This window comes from Podarcis erhardii (assembly GCF_964252035.2).
Source record: "Podarcis erhardii genome assembly, chromosome: 6".
Lineage (NCBI taxonomy): Eukaryota > Metazoa > Chordata > Lepidosauria > Squamata > Lacertidae > Podarcis > Podarcis erhardii.
The window spans coordinates 40,069,950-40,090,960 of NC_138510.1; the positions used below are offsets into that span (position 1 = coordinate 40,069,950).

General features: G+C 43.4%; 1 protein-coding gene across 4 annotated transcripts in view; it reads right to left on the reverse strand.

The window, feature by feature from the left end:
* Positions 1 to 2,097: 2,097 nt before the first annotated feature.
* The window catches only part of LOC309343408 (complement receptor type 1-like), a 43,591-nt gene continuing 24,677 nt past the window's right edge, over positions 2,098 to 21,011 (reverse strand). For 2 of the 4 annotated variants that reach the window (XM_081864880.1, XM_081864878.1), the window contains exons 16-33: positions 20,794 to 20,976; positions 20,144 to 20,323; positions 19,039 to 19,221; positions 18,323 to 18,505; positions 18,026 to 18,208; positions 17,658 to 17,843; positions 16,702 to 16,908; positions 16,349 to 16,531; positions 15,814 to 15,996; positions 15,518 to 15,700; positions 15,150 to 15,335; positions 14,195 to 14,401; positions 12,151 to 12,333; positions 11,210 to 11,389; positions 6,761 to 6,790; positions 4,963 to 5,044; positions 3,585 to 3,679; positions 2,098 to 2,392 (exon numbers count right to left, since the gene is read on the reverse strand). In XM_081864880.1, coding sequence (XP_081721006.1) covers positions 3,622 to 3,679; positions 4,963 to 5,044; positions 6,761 to 6,790; positions 11,210 to 11,389; positions 12,151 to 12,333; positions 14,195 to 14,401; positions 15,150 to 15,335; positions 15,518 to 15,700; positions 15,814 to 15,996; positions 16,349 to 16,531; positions 16,702 to 16,908; positions 17,658 to 17,843; positions 18,026 to 18,208; positions 18,323 to 18,505; positions 19,039 to 19,221; positions 20,144 to 20,323; positions 20,794 to 20,976 — 2,780 coding nt within the window. In that variant the 3' untranslated portion in view covers positions 2,098 to 2,392; positions 3,585 to 3,621. The remainder of the gene's footprint in view (positions 2,393 to 3,584; positions 3,680 to 4,962; positions 5,045 to 6,760; positions 6,791 to 11,209; positions 11,390 to 12,150; positions 12,334 to 14,194; positions 14,402 to 15,149; positions 15,336 to 15,517; positions 15,701 to 15,813; positions 15,997 to 16,348; positions 16,532 to 16,701; positions 16,909 to 17,657; positions 17,844 to 18,025; positions 18,209 to 18,322; positions 18,506 to 19,038; positions 19,222 to 20,143; positions 20,324 to 20,793; positions 20,977 to 21,011) is intronic. The other 2 variants (XM_081864879.1, XM_081864881.1) reach the window with 2 other exon arrangements.

Consider the following 21,011-nt stretch of genomic DNA (forward strand, 5'->3'; position numbering starts at 1 on the left):
GCGGCAGCAAGGAAAATAAGGTGACACTGGAAAGGAAGCCTTGGCCTTCCTGATGGTGTGGGGTGAGACCTCCCATCAGCCCCGATCAGCATGGCCATTAATCAGGAATCATGGGAGTTGTAGTTCAATAACATGGTCTAGTGTTTGACCAAACTGCGGGAGGCAGTGGAAGACAGGAGTGCCTGGCGTGCTCTGGTCCATGGGGCCACGAAGAGTCGGAAACGACTAAACAACTAAACAACAACAAACATGGTCTGGGGGACAGAGTGGGGCACAACCTTTATGTTCTTGGAGCAGCAAATGGAGCTGGATGTGTTTTGGTGTGATGGGAAACTGCAGGCTTTTTAAAAAACAATAACTTTTTATAAGAATTTTTATTGTGCTAGCCACAGGCCATATCAAGCTATTTTAATCAATGAGTATGGCAGTTCATCTTTTGTTACAAGTTTATTTACAAAATACACCTAAGGAATCTTGTGGCATTTTTAAGAGTAACACATATTTTGTGGCATAAGCTTTGGTGGGCCACACATACCCTAGTACAGTACAAAGAGAAGAGAGTGGTGGGGAGAGAACCAATTAGGCCAAAAGCTGACAGAAACAATAAAGTTAATGCACCACATAGAGCACATAAGAATATTGCATCCAAATAGGTGAGAGTTAGTGTGACTGGAAATGTAGCCTTATGAGGCTTTGCCCTCGGGTGGGAAAAATATGGCGCCTGGGAAAGGGAAGTGGGAGTCAATAGACACTCAAGGAATAGTTTTGGAGAAAAAGGTTTTATTTCTACCATCCATGAACTGGTAGAAGGAGCAAGTGTGATAGTCCACAAAAGCATGCACGAAGTTCACAGTCATGTGCACAAGCATATATACCCCTTTCCAGTTCCCTCCTCCTTTCTCCTCCTTCCAGAGTCCTGCCCCATGAGTTCCTCTGAGCATGAACAGAAAGCTGTCTTGGGACTATTGTGGACTCTTGGCACCCTTCCCAGGAAAGGGGTTTCAGAGTGTTCAGATATGTTTCAATCTCTTCTTCTGGCATGGTTCCCGGACAGAAAGTAAGTTTTAGCAAGGCATGAGAAAGGCCTGAGAAACAACGGACTGTTCTCTACCTTTTGTTACAGCAGAGCGGAATGTTTCTGATGCTTAGCTGCTGAGAAAATGATTTTGAAAAGCTTTGAGAAGCTTTGAGCCTGCTTTGGTGGGGGGTGACTTCGGGCCTAGATGAGGTCACCTGTCCTCACCTTCCTTCAGTATGACCTACCCCCAACTAATGGCAAATAGGCAGAGGGCAGTAAGTAGTTGAAAACTAAAGAATCTTTTTATAGAGAGCTATGAATTTCTAGGATCTGATGACCAGGTTTCAGCATGGTAGCTTTATTTAGAGTCTCCATTTTTTTTGCTGGTGTATGATAGTTTTTCAGGTTTGCTACAGAATGCATTGGGAAACTGAAATGCTACTCCACTAGTTTCTGAGTCTAAATCTGTTTACCCAGAAGCAAAACCCACTCAATTCAATGCATATCAATATCAAGTAAGTTAACATAAGACTGCAATATTTGTTTCATTCATGAAACTTGTTTTCAATGCCAGGGTTAAAGCTGTGGATGATAAGAAGGTATACATATAGGATGCTGTGCTTCTAGGCATGTGCAGTGCTATTTTCCCCACAGATTGCAGCCACTTGCATATATCTTAGATTAGGATACTGGGTTGCCAAGTGATAGGGTGTGCCTTTAAGGCAGCAACAAACCCTCACACAAATTTATATATCTGTACAAAGTAGTTTTATATGTCTAGAGTTTAGTAAGATAAAGATGTTGATCAAGACTATCACTTCATAAAGGGAAGACTGCATCATTCCAAGTCAAACATCTTTCCTTCTACTGTTCACATCTGTAGAGTGATTTCATTGAGTAGACGGATGATATCTCTGAAACTTGCAAGCCAAACTTCTCTTGCAGGCGGCAGCTCCATTTATGATACATACAGCTGTTTAATGAAAACAGCCACAACTGTCAAAGAATTTCAGTACCTGCTGCAATAAGTCAATTATGTCAAATGCAAGTTGGCTGTGAATTAAGAACAAAATACATAATTTTAAATTTAATTTTATTTATAACATTTATTTCTGACCTTTCAGAATATTAATCCTACAAGGTAGCTTACAAGTAATATTATATTATGTATTTTGAAAATACAAAAAAAGTTAACATATCAAAACCACAGTGATTATTTCTACCTGAAGGGGACAGTACAAAAACTAAAACATGAATGCGTTCCTCTTTTGCATGTGGCAAAATATTTGTTTTCACTTTCCAAGCAGTGATTGTGTCAAGTGGTCCAAAGAAGCAGGTATAATTGTTGGCATCTGTTCATTCAGTTACCTTCACCTGAAATTTAGGAGGGAATAACAGTAGCAGTATTCAGTAAGTGTTCCTTTTATTTACAGTGAATTTGCACTATTTTATCCAGGCACATGTTCACCTTGATGATTCTAACTGCTAATGTATTCATGAAGCTAAATCTGGTTGGTTCAGAATTCCTTCTCAAGGAGAGACCTCCTAAATGCTGGAGTAAGTGCCACATGAACAGTAGCAAGGAATGATGATGGGGAATCCAAACAAAGAGTCCCAGGTCTGAAGGGACATGGGGCCACTATTTAGCAGGTCTGAGTATCAGGGGCGTCTTGCTCATAGAGGCAAGTGGCGCAGGGCGCCAAGTTCTGGAGGGCGCCAGGGAAGAGGCAGAGGCTGGATGCGGCGCCTTCCGGCATCATCTCACTGTCCTCACCTGCCTCCGCCATGCCGCGCCGAAGCAGTGCCGCACCTGGAGCCTCCGCCTGCCGTGGCCACAGCGGCACAGGCACCAGAGAAGAGGCAGAGGATGGGTGTGGCGCCTCCCGGCATCAGCTCGCCGCCCTCGCCTGCCTCGCTGAAGCAGCGCCACACCCGGAGCCTCCGCCTGTTGCCCTCCAGCCGCTGGCCGCAAAAAAGTCGGCAACTCTGGGAAACCGAGGGATCTTTGCACCACGGCGCCGGATATACTTAAGATGGCCCTGCTGAGTATTGTCAATGCCTCAACAGGTGACCATCTTGGAACCATGTGTATGCCCCCTTAGGATTCCATGACAGATGAAAGAAAGGATATGAATGCAAGAAAATAAAACATATAAATAAATAAATAAATAAATACATTTTATCTTGCTGCATACAGTTATCTTTAGAACGGGGGCAATATCAGAAGATTCAGATATTGGTACATACTGTAATCCATAGCTAGTTATCTATTACTGCATGCATTACATGCCTATATAAGAAATAAAGGCGTATTATTGGGGGCTGGGGGAGAGAAGGGATTCAGCTATTGTGAGGAACCTGTGGCCTTCCTTCCAGAGGATGTTGAACTCCATCAGCCCCAATTGTCTTAGTCAATGGTTAGGGATGATGGAAGTGTAATACAGCAATATCTAGAGGATCATAGTTTCCCCACCCCTTTTTTTTAGCATCGGACTCAGGGTCTCCTTTTTAACATTCAACTGGGACATTTTGAATGTGGACAAAATTATCTAAATCAAAGTATTACCTATTACTGCAAAAACGAAGCCCTTTTCAGAGTTGGATCATGCTACTTGAAGATCTGGACTTTCATATATTCTGCTGCTTGCAGGAGTGTATTTACTTAAGAAATAGGAAGAAAACAGTATTAAAGAATCAAGTAGAAGAGTTCGGGATTCAAATAAATAAACTAAAACGTTTTTTTAAAAAAATGCCTGGGATCCAGAGTTCCTGTGAGTGGAACTCTGTTCACAGGACAATCCAGCTTGAGATGGGGCAGGAGGGAGATGATTTTTGCCGCACAGATTATCCCTTCTGGAACGTGTCCAGAGGAGGGCAACCAAAATGGTCAAAGGCCTGGAAACGATGCCTTATGAGGAACGGCTAAGGGAGCTGGGCATGTTTAGCCTGGAGAAGAGGAGGTTAAGGGGTGATATGATAGCCATGTTCAAATATATAAAAGGATGTCACATAGAGGAGGGAGAAAGGTTGTTTTCTGCTGCTCCAGAGAAGCGGACACCGAGCAATGGTTCCAAACTACAAGAAAAAAGATTCCACCTAAACATTAGGAGGAACTTCCTGACAGTGAGAGCTATTCGACAGTGGAATTTGCTGCCAAGGAGTGTGGTGGAGTCTCCTTCTTTGGAGGTCTTTAAGCAGAGGCTTGACGACCATATGTCAGGAGTACTCTGATGGTGTTTCCTGCTTGGCAGGGGGTTGGACTCGATGGCCCTTGTGGTCTCTTCCAACTCTATGATTCTATGATTCTTTCCTCAGATTCTTCTAACCCCATTATCTTTCCCAACATGGAGATGTGGCTGTTTGCCAAGATAACAACTAATTCTTCAAACTACTGAAAGATCAGTGTAAATTTACAGAAGTGTGAAATCTTGGCCTGCCCTGTTAATGGGGGTTCTGTTTAAAAACATATCTTACGGGGGGGGGGAATTAAAGATATAGCCAATGTTCCTTTAATTACAGTGCAAAAGAATCTGATGAAGCAGCTGGGTTGATGCAAGTTATTGCCCAAAACGCATGGAGGGTACAGCAGGCATCCCCAACCTGTGGCCCTCCAGATGTTTTGGCCTACAACTCCCATGATCCCTAGCTAACAGGACCAGTGGTCAGGAATGATGGGAATTGTAGTCCAAAACATCTGGAGGGCTGAAGGTTGGGGATGCCTAAGGTAGAGGATGGCTGATATCACCCCATGGCCATTTTCCCAAAACAGACGGCAAATGATGCATTTGCATTTGTGTAAAAGGCTATGGCTTTTGTCTGGGTAGAGCTGAAAGACACCGCTTGTACTTTTGTGCAGGGGTTGGGACACGGATCGGTCTGCAAATGTGTGTAACTTAGTACCGAGTAATACAAATAAGTCATAAAAATAAAGTAATGTGCCTTACACTTTGTTCCGCTTCAAAACAATTACAATTACACAGAAAACACCAGCAATAACCAAAAGAAGCAAGGCGCCAACCAGAGAGCCTGTTGAAACCAAAGAATGAATAATGTTTGTATCCCGTAGTTGCTAATAGCAACATTATAAAACCATAATATTTTGGAAAACAAACAACAAGTTCTTTAATAAAAATACTACAATAATTCACCAGAAATCATTTACACTACAGAATCCAAAAGAAACATTCTAAAAATTAACCCATTAATTGGCATGGTTTTCATTTTTATATCCGTGACAAAACATCTTTCTAATTTCATAGTCAATAATTCTGCAACCTTTATTTGAAGACAGTTATGAGCTAATTACAGTTTCTTGAATCCTGAGCTATATATGAGATTTATGAATATGAATGAGTGCGCTCTCGTAAATTTTGACATTTACAAAAATGTTTTTGGGTTTTGATAAATGTTCATTTAAATTCTAGATTAAATTACATATTTTTAAACAAGTTGAAATCCTAGTTTACCTAGAATTCTGAATATAAACGTTTAGGATTAGGTTGAAAGGGAAAAAAGTTATCCAATGCGACATTTCTGCTCTTGAGTCATGGCATGTTTTGACTCTGTTCCTGACAAAATAGCTGTATAATAAAAGTGGCCATCTGAGCTTCCTCCAGGTTGGTTTTTTTAATGGAAACCTAGAACAGCTCTTATAACTGTACTCAAATGTGTAAGACATGGTGGTGGTGATCTTTGCATATCTTCTGTATTTCTTATCTGAGAACCAGCATAGTAGAAGGTGGGGTGTTAGGGTTGGATTTGGAAAGGGAACAAGTTTGAGTAACTTTAGTCAAATGACTCTGTCATGTTAAAGTACCACACTGAGTTATTGTGAGGATAAAATACTTCTCTGAGCCTGTTGCTAGAGTAGAATAAAATACATTTAAAATACTTAATACATTTGTCTTTGAAGTAATATGTAACAATGAGAGGGAATAGAGACACAACATTCCTGTGATAGTGAAAGTGGAGTTGTCCCCTTCCAAATACTACTTCAGATGCCAGTCCATCATCATTGCTGCTGTTGTTGTTAAAATTGTATACCACCCTTTATCTGTAGATCTCAGGGTGGTTCACAACATATAATTACAATATTAAAAACACAAATTGCATAATGAAAATAAGAACAAAAACAAACCAATAATCCCCCGTACCATATCTCTCAAATGTAAGTAATAGTGCACCCCATATTAGTGTACTCTCCTAAATGTTTATTTTCTACCTGCTATCTTGGTGTTTTGCCAGCCAAGCATGCTGCTACCACCTCTTCTCGTTTCTCAGTAATCCTGCCTTGCCTCCATTGCTGTCACAATGCAGCACCTGAGTTTGTTATTAGTATAGATGATTCTGGAAAATATGTGCTAAACTCTGAGACAGAAAATTAGCAAAGGCTGGACCATTAAGGAAAATGGGGTATTGCCCCACCAACCTCGGTCTACCCTTAGCTGGCCCCTGTCTGCCTGCGTTCTTACAGGAGGTGGCAGCAGCTATCAGCTTCCTCCTCCTCCATTTTCATAGAATTCAGTAGTGAGGAGGATGAGGACAAAACGGATCAGTCGGTTCAGCCTCTCATTGGCTCTGACTCCACCTACTGTTGGCCTCTCTGCCTTTCACCCTACCAGTCCCAATGAGCATCAGCCACCACTGGCACTAATAGGCTCAAGCCATTCTATATATGTTTTGTGGAGTTGTAGCATCCTACATTTATAAAGAATCAGATGGAATTCTCTGGAAGTTACTTACCAATGCCTGTGGCTACGGAGATATAAAAACCTAAAGTGCAAAATGAAACATAAGGAATGAGCTGTATTACTATAGTATAGAACAAGAAACATTGAGTGCAAGCTTTCTAAGCACATAGTTTTATAATTAAGAAACTGATTTATCTATCAAATAAATATGTTGGGGGATGTAACAATGGCATTAGTAATTGTCAAGCAATGCATGTTTTTTTTATTACTGAGGAAATATATTCACCTTAGGAAACGTAAATAAATATCCATATGCCAGTCAATTGATCAATGGCCTCTTAATATGCCATTTCACTATTATTATGTCACTAATGATCAAACCAAGCATGATCAGACTTGGGCAAGTTTAACAATTCTACCAAATCAGTAAGAAATACTATAGGAAATATACTATCCTTCTGCCCCTCCCCGGCAGCTTGGTATCATTTTGCCTCTAGCCTTTTTTTAGCTGTGGACTGTGCAGTAGCTCAGTAATAATAATAATAATAATAATAATAATAATAATAATAATTAATAATAATTTTATTTATATCCCGCCCTCCCCAGCCGAAGCCGAGCTCAGGGTGGCTAACAACACTAAAGTAGTGCAACATTATAAAAACATTATAAAAAATAATTAAAATCAAAATTGATGGCAACCATAAACTAAAGTTTTGTAAAGATTGCCAAAGGAGGGAGTCAGGTTGCGCCCTGACCAAAGGCCTGGTGGAACAGCTCTGTCTTGCAGGCCCTGCGGAAAGATGTCAAGTCCTGCAGGGCCCTTGTCTCTTGTGACAGAGCGTTCCACCAGGTTGGAGACGCAGCCGAAAAAGCCCTGGCTCTAGTTGAGGCCAGCCTAACCTCTCTGTGGCCTGGGACCTTCAAGATGTTTTTATTTGAAGACCGTAAGTTCCTCTGTGGGGCATACCAGGAGAGGCGGTCCCGTAGGTACGAGGGTCCTAGGCTGTATAGGGCTTTGAAGGTTAAAACCAGCACCTTAAAACTGATCATGTACTCCACCGGGAGCCAGTGCAGCTGGTATAGCACCAGATGAATGTGATCTCGCAGCGAAGACCCCGTAAGGAGTCTTGCTGCGGCATTCTGCACCCGCTGGAGTTTCTGGGTCAGTCTCAAGGGCAGCCCCACATAGAGCGAGTTACAATAATCCAGTCTGGAGGTGACTGTCGCGTGGATCACAGTGGCTAGGTCAGGGCGAGAGAGGTAAGGAGGCAATTGCTTAGCTTGGCGGAGATGAAAAAATGCCTTCTTTGTTATAGCTGCAATCTGCGCCTCCATGGAGAGGGAGGTATCGAAGATTACACCCAAACTCTTAACGGACAGTGCTGGCACTAATTGCACCCCCGCAAGAGATGGGAGTTGCCCCCTCAATCCCATATCATCCCGTCCCAGCCAGAGGACCTCTGTCTTCGAAGGATTTAACTTCAACCGGCTCCCACGTAACCATCCAGCCACAGCTTCCAAGCATCTGATCAGTGTGTCTGGGGCCGAGTCAGGATGGCCATCCATCAACAGATAGAGTTGGGTATCATCAGCATACTGATGGCAGCCCAGCCCAAAACTCCGGACAAGCTGGGGGAGGGGGCGCATAAAGATGTTAAAAAGCATCGGGGAGAGAATTGCACCCTGAGGCACTCCACACACCAAGGAGTGGCGCGATGACAATTCCCCCCCCCAAGCGCCACCCTCTGTCCCCGACCAGAGAGAAACGAGCGCAGCCATTGAAGGACTGTGCCCTGGATCCCCATGTCGGCAAGGCGGTGGTCCAGGAGTTCGTGATCGACCATGTCGAAAGCTGCTGACAGATCTAGAAGAATCAGCAGCCCCGACCCGCCTTGATCCAGCTGTCTATGAAGATCATCTGTTAGGGCAACCAGAGCCGTCTTGGTCCCATGACCAGCGCGGAAGCTGGACTGGAATGGATCCAGAGCCGATGTTTCATCCAGAAACCTACCAAGCTGTTCAGCAACCGCTCTCTCAATCATCTTACCCAGGAATGGAAGATTCGAAACCGGGCGGAAATTGGATAGTTCTAAGGGATCTAATGATGTTTTCTTTAAGAGTGGGCGCACCACTGCCTCCTTCAGTTCCCCTGGGAATGTCCCGGTGCCAAGGGACAAATTGATGATATCCCCCAGGGGGGCCCGCACCTCGTCTGGACACGCTCTAATCAGCCAGGACGGGCACGGGTCGAGAGGACAAATGGTGGGCTTTCCAGCTCGGAGGAGTCTGTCCACATCGGCTGGGGATATCCGGTCAAAGTGGTCCAATACTAGACCCGAGGACAGTCGAGGGGCCTCCAGTTCCTTTATTGTATCCAAATTGGCAGGGAGGTCATGGCGGAGCAACAGGACCTTCTCCGCAAAAAAGCTCGCAAATGCCTCACAATTGTGTGTCAAATTGTTATTTAAATTTGGCTGTCCTTCGAGGGACGTTAAAGACCGAATTATATTAAATAATTGCGCCGGCCGAGAGCTAGCGGATGCAATGGAGGCCGAGAAGTAGGACTTCTTAGCGGCCTTCACTGCCATCTCATAGGTTTTCATAAAAACCCTATAAGATGTTCTTGAAGCTCCGTCACGGGCGCCCCGCCATACTCGCTCTAGCCGTCTGAGGTCCCGCTTCATTTTCCGGAGCTCCTCGGTAAACCAGGGAGCCCGGTTTCTGCGGGGTCGCAGAGGGCGCTTAGGTGCGATCTCATTGATGGCTGCCAGGAGATGGGTATTCCAGCCCTCAACAAGCTCAGTCAATGAGTCGCCAGGGGGAGAAAGGTCCCACAAGGCTTGATGGAATCTATCAGGGTCCATCAGCCTCTGCAGGCGAGCCCAAATCGGCTCGCCACCTAAGCAGGGTGGGGGTGGAACGTCAATCCTGGCTTTCAGAGCGTAGTGATCAGACCATGGCACCTTCATCGAAGGAAACATGATCACATCTATACCAACGCCAAAGATCAAATCCAGCGTGTGGCCTGCTTGATGTGTGGGGCCCGAAACAAACTGGGAGAGCCCCAGTGTCGCCATGGAAGACACCAGGTCCAGAGCCTGTGAGGAGGGAGTGGCATCAGCATGGATGTTAAAGTCCCCCAATACCAATAGGTTAAGGAACTCCAAGGCCCAGCCAGCCACTGCCTCCAGCAGGCCTGACAGGGTGGCTGCTGGTGCGCTAGGTGGCTGGTACACCAGCCAGACAGCCAAGCTCACCTCGGAGCCCCACACTAGGCCAACACATTCAATGCCGGGGATCGATGGCAATGGTAGAGCCCTGAAAGAACAATCTTCCCGGATTAATAATGCCACCCCTCCCCCTCGGCCCACAGTCCACGACTGGTGGAGGACGGAGAAACCCGGGGGCGCCATCTCTCATAAAGTAACAGTATCCCCTTCGCGCACCCAGGTCTCCGTCACACAAGCCAGGTTGACCCCCTGCGAGATGAAGAAATCTCGCAGGGTGGCGGTTTTGTTGCCTATAGACCTGGCATTGCACAACACCAGTGACGGAGGTGAGTAATCCTTGCTCACCCTACCCTCGTCTCTCGGGATGGGGCGCAGATTGGAAAGGGTACGAGCATATCCGTATCTCGATCGCCTTCGCCTATGACATCTGCCCCCACTGCCATACCTCCCTCACCCCTCCACAGTAGGAATCCCAAGCCTCATACTCGCCTCCATTTACAAATTATAAAAGCAAGCAAACAAACAAAAAACAATTACACCAAAACAAAACCAATCCCCACCCCACTCAACAACCATCTCACCCCAACCCAAAATAAAACAAAACAAAATACATGGATAAAAACCACCGTTTATGGTGGTACAACAAAGTAAAAAGTAAAAACACTTTTAAAACACTTTAAAATATATAAAAACATTTTAAACATTTGCTGCTGCAGCACCAGTGTCCTTAAAGTTGTGGCGGTGGTGACTGTTGGCCCCGCCCCCTGGCCTGGTGAAGTGGGCTTGCAGGGGGAAGAGCCCTCCCCACAAACTCACGGCAAAGCCCGAGGCCTCCTTGGAGCCTTATATGCTGAGGTGGAGTATGGGGCCCGTCCCCAGGCCCAAGATGGAGAATGGGCTTGCAGGGGGAAGATCCCTCCCCACAAACTCACGGCGAAGCGGCAGCAGCAATGTCCCAAGGCCTCCTTGGAGCCTTATATGCTGAGGTGGAGTATGGCGAAGCGGCAGCAGCCTATAAAGGAGAAGAGATGGGATTCAGGCCTACCGGCCCTCCCATTCTCTCCAGACATGAAGTATATTCTTGATGTATGTGCCACTTGTGGTGCCCAGAGGAAATCAAGACAGGGCTTTATTGTGGAATAAAGCCACTAGCTTTTGATGGTATTTTCTAAATTCACTTGCTGGATGGCAATACAAATCTTTCCATCAATACAAACTTCAACAAAATTCAAATTCGTCATCTACAGAAACCCTTCCATTCTGTTGCTCACCTTGGTTACAAACTGGCACAGGAGGATCCCATGTGAAATCAGGCTGACACTGAACACGAGAACTGCCTTTCAAGACATAGCCACCCTCGCATTCCAGAGTCACATTAGCTCCAATCTGAATCACAATTTCTGAGTTTTCCTTCTTGCCACCAGAAATCTGTGGGAGGATGCAGCCTACTGCTGAAAATCAAAGATAATCAAAATGGCATATCAGGAAAAAGAGGTGATGATGGGAATTATCTAAAATTTACAAATACTTTTTGACAATTTACTTTTGCTCCTGTGACTGATAAACTTAATTCAGTGGTACCTCGGTTTAAGAACAGTCCGGTTTAAGAACGATTCAGTTTACGAACTCCGCAAAACTGGAAATAGTGCCCCTGTTTGAGAACTTTACCTCGGTCTAAGAACGGAAGCCGAACGGTGGAAGGGCACCAGCGGCAGGAGGCCTCATTAGGGAAAGCACGCCTCAGTTTAAGAATGGTTTCGGTTTAAGAATGGACTTCCGGAATGGATTAAGTTTGTAAACCGAGATACCACTGTAATATATCGTGAGTTTAGAAAAACTGTAGAAAACCCTTTTTTCCTCTTCCTCTAGATTGCATGGCTTGGCTCACTTGTCCAAGTCATCTATAGCCATTTTCTTTTAAAGCATATTGGAGTACAAAACACTGATCATGCGTCTTACAGTATTGGGGCCTGCAAATTTCAAACCCTCCTTATTTTGGCAGTAGGAACTTAATCTGGAAATAATTTGGGATTTGGAGTAGTAGCTACCTCGAATGCTCATCAGGCTTGTTCTTGTAATTAGAGTTGCAATAGCAGCTTTTCTGAGGGGACCTCAGAAAAAGAAGACAGTTTGATAAACTGGATAAATACTGCTGGCCAGCAATGGCAGCCAGGGTCCTTTATGGCTGTGGAGGAATTATATACACACTTACCTTCACAGTGTGGGACAGGAAGACTCCATACACCAGATGCTGTGCAATTCAGCATTGCCTCCCCTATTAGTACATAACCAGGTTGACAGCTGTAATTTACAGATTTTGCATTGGTATATTGTATTGATTCTGGTGCACTGTAATTTCCATGCTGGACATTTGGAGGCGAGGGGCACTGTATCACTGAAAAGAGAAATAGAAAGTCATGTTCCTCTGCACTAGTCAGTGAGTGAAGGAGAAAATATCTCCGACACTATTATACATAACCTTCTGGACAGAATCCAGAAGGGATTTACATTTAATCAAGAATTCCAAAAGTTAAGTTGTGGGTGAACATATCAGACGACACAGCGATTCTTCAAACAGCTCTTGTTTATTCACAGGCCAGAGCAGAACTGAACTGAAGGGTTCAGACAGCCTGCTTATATAGAGCTCCACTACAACGCAACTGTAACAGCTTTCTGTAACTATCCAATCACTGAACGTCACTTTCAATCCCTTATTTGCATATGTGGACCTGAGTGAAAACTATCTACAGCCCCCTGCTGGCCCAGGGTGATAACTTCAGTATATAACACCAAATTCTTGCCATGGTTCTCATTTTGGAAAATGAATGGAACATTTCAGAGCATGTTATTTGCCCAAATTCATGCCTGCTGCCTTAAAAAATGGAGCTCAAGTTCCAGGTGATGCCCATGGTGGTCTTGGGGGGGCACTACAACAAGGTTCCATATGACGACAGTCTGTGGCCAAGCACAGGTGGAAGGCATCACACATTACTTATTAATCTGCCTTTTGTACAGGGATCCAAGAGACCGATTACTGAAACTCTTGCTGGAATTCCTGGAAGCAGGTTTACAATGGCAAAAATGGTTCACTTTCTTTTGTGTGATGCTAACAGATTTGTGACACATAAAGTGATACCTTACGCTCTGGATTCAAGAAAGATTTAGAGAGCGAGAGCTAGACAATATTGCAATACGTTGCACTGGGGATTCAGAGGTCTAACAGAAGTTAAGCTAGGTATGAACTCCTACTACCTTCCTTGAAATCCTTGATGCCCTGCATTATGTAATTGTTGTATGCTGTATGTTATGGTTTGCTGTTTGGCAAATTGCAATGGCCTTTGGTTAATACAATAAACTCTTTGGTTGGTAATATACATAATAAAATAACTTTCAGAATATAGTATCTAAGTAAGGAGTCCAGTCTTTAAATTGTGCAGTAGTTCGGTTTGAGCCCTTTAAAAGTTTTCCTTTTCTTGTGTATTCAATAGCTGTACTAGTAATTATTTTTATACTTTTAATAAATAATTAAGTGGAGAAGCCTAACATAATAGGCCTGAAAAATCAGAAGGATAGCTGTTGCTTTAATTAAATGAAATTATGCTTAAATTAAACATGCTTTAATTTAGTACCAGCACCCACTGCAGTACAGTCAATAATATGTTCTGAGTATTGACGTTAGTAATTTAGGGTTTCAGTCACAGGCACCCCTGCCATTGCCTAAATTGTTCCAGGACTCATAAACATTTTCAGAAGGGCATTAAATCATACAGCAGCCTCCCAAGATGTAACCTTTGCTAATCTGGCTGAACTCTTGTAGAGGCATTGTCCAACACACTGGTCTTGGCGGGACTTCCACTGATAAAGCAAGCACTTGCTTTCACCACTTGCCAATCTGGCTTTGTCTTTCCTAATGGACAGCTCACACCCTCTATTACCCTATGCAAAACAAAACTCTGTGTGATACAGTTCCAAAATATGTCCTTCCAGTTTCAAGAAGCATTAATGTAAGAATGTGTCTGAATCAAAAAATTTCGAATGAAGAGAGGAACAATAATGGGTAAAGAGCGAAACAAAATTTAGATGCTTGCACTCTTTGAACCATTCTGAAAGATCCTGAAATCCAGAAACCTGCTTTTGCAGTGAGGAGCAGGGGCAGACATGTTTTCTACATGTATACAGTTTGGACCTCTTCTCCATCGGCTTGTACAGAATACTGTGCCACCCTATGTCTCGTGTATTACAATCCAGAAACCTACTTTTGCAGTGAGGAGCAGGAGCAGACCATTTGCCAGATGGGGTGCAATAAATTGTTGCCTCTCCATGTAGGGAGTAGCCAGGCTCACATGTGTAATTCACAGACATTCCACTGGTAAACACTGACAATTCCTGGTGGCTGTGATCCCCATTTTGGATTTTTGTGGGTTGCTGGCACTGAATCTCTGACTGAGGAATAGAAGTGGAATCTAGCAGAAAATAAATATGAAAGATTCTTTAACTCAAGGAACCATAATAATTTCCAGTATGCAGATAGTATCTCAAATGAGCTAATTCAGTACACTTTTTTCTCATTTCCAGTACAAATAGATGTGGGGGCAAGTAATTGTTACAGAGAGCCAGTGTGGTGTAGTGGTTAAGAGCGGTAGTCTCCTAATCTGGGGAACCGGGTTCGCGTCTCCGCTCCTCCACATGCAGCTGCTGGGTGACCTTGGGCCAGTCACACTTCTTTGAAGTCTCTCAGCCCCACTCGCCTCACAGAGTGTTTGTTGTGGGGGAGGAAGGGAAAGGAGAATTTTAGCCGCTTTGAGACTCCTTAGAGGGAGTGAAAGGAGCTTTGAGACTCCTTAAAGGGAGTGAAAGGCGGGATATCAAATCCAAACTCTTCTTCTATTGGGAGGAGGTGTTTGAGCATGGATAGAGAGAAACTGTGGCACCCTCTCTCCACAAATGTTTGCTTAATATCTTTAATGTATAGCTTTTGCCACATGCTGAAAATGCACTTCTTTACCCTTTGACATTTAAAAATATTGTATTTTGTGGGTCCCATAACACTTTTTTACTGAATTAGAGCTGTTCTGCTCCGTATCAAATGCTTTTACTTGTTTTATGATTTTAAGTGTTTTATCTCTTTTTATAATCATTTTATTATATTTTATTATATTTTGATAGTAGCACTGTTATTCATCTGGAAAAGCTAGATTAATTGCCACCTACGTTGTCTGCTTTTACAATGTGGAACAGATTGATCCCATGTTCCAGAAGACAGACAGTGTATTGTCGCAGCTCCAGTAAGAAAGTAGTCAGGGTCACAACGATACGTCACAGAGGAGCCATAAGGAAAATCTTCCAGACTTTCAGGGTCACGTTCCCCATTGGCAATCGCTTGAGGTGCAGGGCAACCTGTGGAGAAATGTTTCAATGCAGAACTATCATCAGAGCTTTAACTTAGATCCGTAAGACCTAAGCCAGGACAACTGCACTTTAGGCAGATGTGCATTAACTACAAGGGCTACAAAATTGTACAGAGTCATGCGCACATCTATGGACCAGGGACAGTGATTGTACAAGTGAATGAAAATAACCTTTGCATTTTGGAAGTTTAGTCCAGTTCACAGAGTTTGAGCCTTCTAAAATACAGGTAACCAGATACTCTCCTTCGAGGGCATAACCGCCATCACAAATATATATTACAGAACTCCCATAGGTGAGGTCTTCTCCTATATTCTTTCCATGCGCAATGCTTGGTGGCGGTGGACAACGCATTACTGCAAAAAAAAAAAAGAAAACCAGAAGTAGATATAATGATGCTAACTGAGAATTCCCAAGTATCACTTGCTCTGTGTTTTTAGCCAGCAAGGATAGGCAGGGAAATACCAACCTTCACACTGGGGTAAAGGTTGACTCCAAGCTCCAGAGGCTGTACACTGAATGGAAGCCTTGCCACGTAACAGGTAGCCACGGTCACAGGTGTAATTGACGTATCTTCCTGTAGCAAAATGAGCTTCTCCATGGCCACTGTGATCACCATTTGGAATAGGCAGAGGAGGGGGACACTGCAATTCTAAAGCAAAACTATATGAGCACCAAGCTTATCTCAAAGCAAGTAGAAACCCTCCCAATTCTTGATCCGAGTGTTACAACTCCTTCACTATATTAGATTCTAGTTTTTGTAGCTAGCATAAACTGCATATTTTCCCACTAATCATGGTTTGAGATCACAGGAGTGCCAGCCCTCTTCTCCTACTATTATGGACTATTGTTCCAACCCATGTCTGCCATGTAGATCCAGGTTCAGAATGAGTATTTCTGGTCCAGAGGTTCTTTGTAAGGGCACCATTGTGTGCTACGCTCTGGGCAGCATGTTATGTCCCTGCTGAAAAAAAGCCACTAGGGCCTATGATCAAGACACACACCTTCACAGTGCGGGGCAGGAGCACTCCATGTTCCAGAGGTTGTGCAATAAATAGTTCCCTCTCCAGTAAGTGAGTAGCCAGGCTCACAGGTGTATTTCACAAACATTCCATTGGTGAACACTGATGATCCCTCATTGCTGTGAATCCCATTTTGGATACTTGGGGGTGGCCGGCATTGAATTTCTGGAAGGAAAAGAGCGTACTTACAATGTCAAGACCATTCAAAGTTATTCTTCCATCATCTTTGTGTACTTCATGTTTACTACATGTATACAGTTTGGACCTCTTCTCCATCGGCTTGTACAGAATACTGTGCCACCCTATGTCTCGTGTATTACAATCCAGAAACCTACTTTTGCAGTGAGGAGCAGGAGCAGACCATTTGCCAGATGGGGTGCAATAAATTGTTGCCTCTCCATGTAGGGAGTAGCCAGGCTCACATGTGTAATTCACAGACATTCCACTGGTAAACACTGACAATTCCTGGTGGCTGTGATCCCCATTTTGGATTTTTGTGGGTTGCTGGCACTGAATCTCTGACTGAGGAATAGAAGTGGAATCTAGCAGAAAATAAATAAGAAAGATTCTTCAACTCAAGGAACCATAATAATTTCCTGTATGCAGATAGTATCTCAAATGACCTAATTCAGTACACTTGTTTTCTCATTTCCAGTACAAATAGATGTGGGGGCAAGTAATTGTTACAGAGAGCCAGTGTGGTGTAGTGGTTAAGAGCGGTAGTCTCCTAATCTGGGGAACTGGGTTCGCGTCTCCGCTCCTCCACATGCAGCTGCTGGGTGACCTTGGGCCAGTAACACTTCTTTGAAGTCTCTCAGCCCCACTCGCCTCACAGAGTGTTTGTTGTGGGGGAGGAAGGGAAAGGAGAATTTTAGCCGCTTTGAGACTCCTTAGAGGGAGTGAAAGGAGCTTTGAGACTCCTTAAAGGGAGTGAAAGGCGGGATATCAAATCCAAACTCCTCTTCTATTGGGAGGAGGTGTTTGAGCATGGATAGAAAGAAACTGTGGCACCCTCTCTCCACAAATGTTTGCTTAATATCTTTAATGTATAGCTTTTGCCACATGCTGAAAATGCACTTCTTTACCCCTTGACATTTAAAAATATTGTATTTTGTGGGTCCCATAACACTTTTTTACTGAATTAGAGCTGTTCTGCTCCGTATCAAATGCTTTTACTTGTTTTATGATTTAAAGTGTTTTATCTCTTTTTATAATCATTTTATTATATTTTATTATTTTTTGATAGTAGCACTGTTATTCATCTGGAAAAGCTAAATTTATTGTCACCTACAATGTCTGCTTTTACAATGCGGAACAGATTGATCCCATGTTCCAGAAGACAGACAGTGTATTGTCGCAGCTCCAGTAAGAAAGTAGTCAGGGTCACAACGATACGTCACAGAGGAGCCATAAGGAAAATCTTCCAGACTTTCAGGGTCACGTTCCCCATTGGCAATCGCTTGAGGTGCAGGGCAACCTGTGGAGAAATGTTTCAATGCAGAACTATCATCAGAGCTTTTACTTAGATCTGTAAGACCTAAGCCAGGACAACTGCACTTTAGGCAGACGTGCATTAACTACAAGGGCTACAAAATTGTACAGAGTCATGCGCACATCTATGGACCAGGGACAGTGATTGTACAAGTGAATGAAAATAACCTTTGCATTTTGGAAGTTTAGTCCAGTTCACAGAGTTTGAGCCTTCTAAAATACAGGTAACCAGATACTCTCCTTCGAGGGCATAACCGCCATCACAAATGTATATTACAGAACTCCCATAGGTGAGGTCTTCTCCTATATTCTTTCCATGCGCAATGCTTGGTGGCGGTGGACAACGCATTACTGCAAAAAAAAAAAAAGAACACCAGAAGTAGATATAATGATGCTAACTGAGAATTCCCAAGTATCACTTGCTCTGTGTTTTTAGCCAGCAAGGATAGGCAGGGAAATACCAACCTTCACACTGGGGTAAAGGTTGACTCCAAGCTCCAGAGGCTGTACACTGAATGGAAGCCTTGCCACGTAACAAGTAGCCACGGTTACAGGTGTAATTGACATATCTTCCTGTAGCAAAATGAGCTTCTCCATGGCCACTGTGATCACCATTTGGAATAGGCAGAGGAGGGGGACACTGCAATTCTAAAGCAAAACTATATGAGCACCCTCCCAATTCTTGATCCGAGGATTACAACTCCTTCACTATAGTAGATTCTAGTTTTTGTAGCTAGCATAAGCTGCATATTTCCCCACTAATCATGGTTTGAGATCACAGGAGTGCCAGCCCTCTTCTCCTACTATTATGGACTACTGTTCCAACCCATGTCTGCCATGTAGATCCAGGTTCAGAATGAGTATTTCTGGTCCAGAGGTTCTTTGTAAGGGCACCATTGTGTACTACGCTCTGGGTAGCATGTTACGTCACCACTTCCCAATCTGGCTTTGACTTTCCTAACAGACAGCTCACACTCTCCATTATCCTATGCAAAACAAAACTCTGTGTGATAAAGTTCCAAAATATGTGCTTCCAGTTTGAGGCAGCATTACCATAAGAATGTGTCTGAATCTATGGTTTTCAATGTAGAAAGGAAGAATCATGAGTGAACACCAGTTCTAAATTTTGTAGCCTTCACTCCTAGAGCTATCCCAATAAAACTTATGACCAAGAATCTTACTTTTGCAGTGAGGAGCAGAGGAAGACCATGTACCAGATTCTGTACAGTGAACAGTTGCATTTCCAGTAAGAAAGTAGCCAGGCTCACATGTGTAATTCACAGACATTCCACTGGTAAACATTGATAATTCATGGTGGCTGTGATTCCCATTTTCAATCTTTGCAGGTGGCTGGCACCGAGTTTCTGACAAGAGAGCAAAAGCGGTAGATAGGAAAAAGTAAAAATAAATAAATAAAACATTTACCACAAGGAATCATAATTGCTTCCTATGTGCAGATAGGAATGAGCTAAGCTGGTACGCTAGATTCTTCCAAGTCCCATGATACAGAAGCTCTTCCTGTCAGCCATTAAAGGTCCACAGATACCACAGATATCCAGGTTCAGAGAGAGTATTCCTGGTTCAGAGGTGCTGACATTGTTTTAAAAGGGCACCATTGTGTGAACTCGTGTGAACTATTGCCTTTAAGGCAGCATGTACTGTGCCCTGTGAAAAAGGCCACCAGTGCCAGCGAACAGGAATATGGGGATTAAAACACAGAAAGTTGGTTCCGAACTTGTGGGTCAGGTAAAGCCTGGGCAAAGACAAGACATCTGAAGCAACTAGTGGTTGTTCCCAGATCTAGAAACCACAGTCTCTGTCCAACCAGGGTTGAGTGCATCTTCCTTCCTTTACTAGTGATCTTGCCTATCATTATTGGTTGGATTTCTATTTCAAAATTCAGTTCAATCAATTAAAAACAGAACTTGCTGAGTTTTCCCCTCTTGTGTTTAGGGGAAGGGAGCTGTACTGTAGAACATTTGTTTCATGAAGACGATCCCTGGCTTCTCCAGGTAAGGCTGGAAATGCCCTCCCCCCCAAAAAACACAGTTGTGTGACTCCATATAAGGCAGCTTCCCATATTCCTAATTTGGGAGGGAAGTAAGTGGGTGGTGTTTTGTTTTTTTGTGGGAGTATGTCAAGTTAGATAAGTTTGTTAGATAAGTTTGTATGTTTTGTGGCTCGTATCTGGAAACTCCCAAGGAGGACTTCAACAGATTTAACTACGTAACTTTTTTGCTTATCACAGAAAAATGAAATCCAGTCAAAGTTGTGCTTAGTACCTACCCCTTACACAGATGGGTGTGGGAGAATCCCATGTGCTGTCAAACTGGCACTGAATTGTATGGTTGCCTTTCAGGATATAGCCAGGGTCACATTCAAATGTAATTGTCTCTGTGGGCTTAACTTGCCCTTTAGATCTTGTTATTCTTCCATTCTGAATTTTTGGACTTACACAGCCAGTGACTGCAAAGGAAAATATAAAGTAGCGAGTAGACTACATAGTGTATGTCATCTGCAATAAGGAGTATATTGTAGAACCGTTTTCTTAATACGTTTAATGTACAGCTCAAAATTTATATTATTATATAAGGCTCTTTATGGATCAATAGCAAGATAATGCAACATACAGTTTGGAGTTAGAAAGTCTCAGCTTGGACTGCCTAGGAAAAGCAAGGAAATGAGACCCAAAAAGAAAAGAATGGTCACTCCATTGGTCAGGCCTTGATCCATTAACAGAGCTGTATTACACATTATATTACACATAATATTACACATAATATTTGAGGTGCCCTTCCCTTAAGGACTTAACTGGAACTATAATTTTCAATGCAGAAATAAGGTACTTGTATGAACATTCACTTGCATTTTAAATCTGTTTTTACTGGTTAGCTATACAAAGCCAAAATGAAAATCCAGTGTAGCAGAATACTTGCATTCACAGCGTGGGACAGGGAGACTCCACACACCGGATGCTGTGCAATATATAGTTGCCCTTCCTATTAGTACATAACCAGGGTCACAGCTGTATTTTACAATTTTTCCACTGGTATATTGTTCTGATCCCAGAGCCCTGTACTTTCCATGCTGGACTTTGGGAGGTGAGGGGCAATGTATCTCTGGAAAACAACAACAACAAGGGAAGAATATCTTG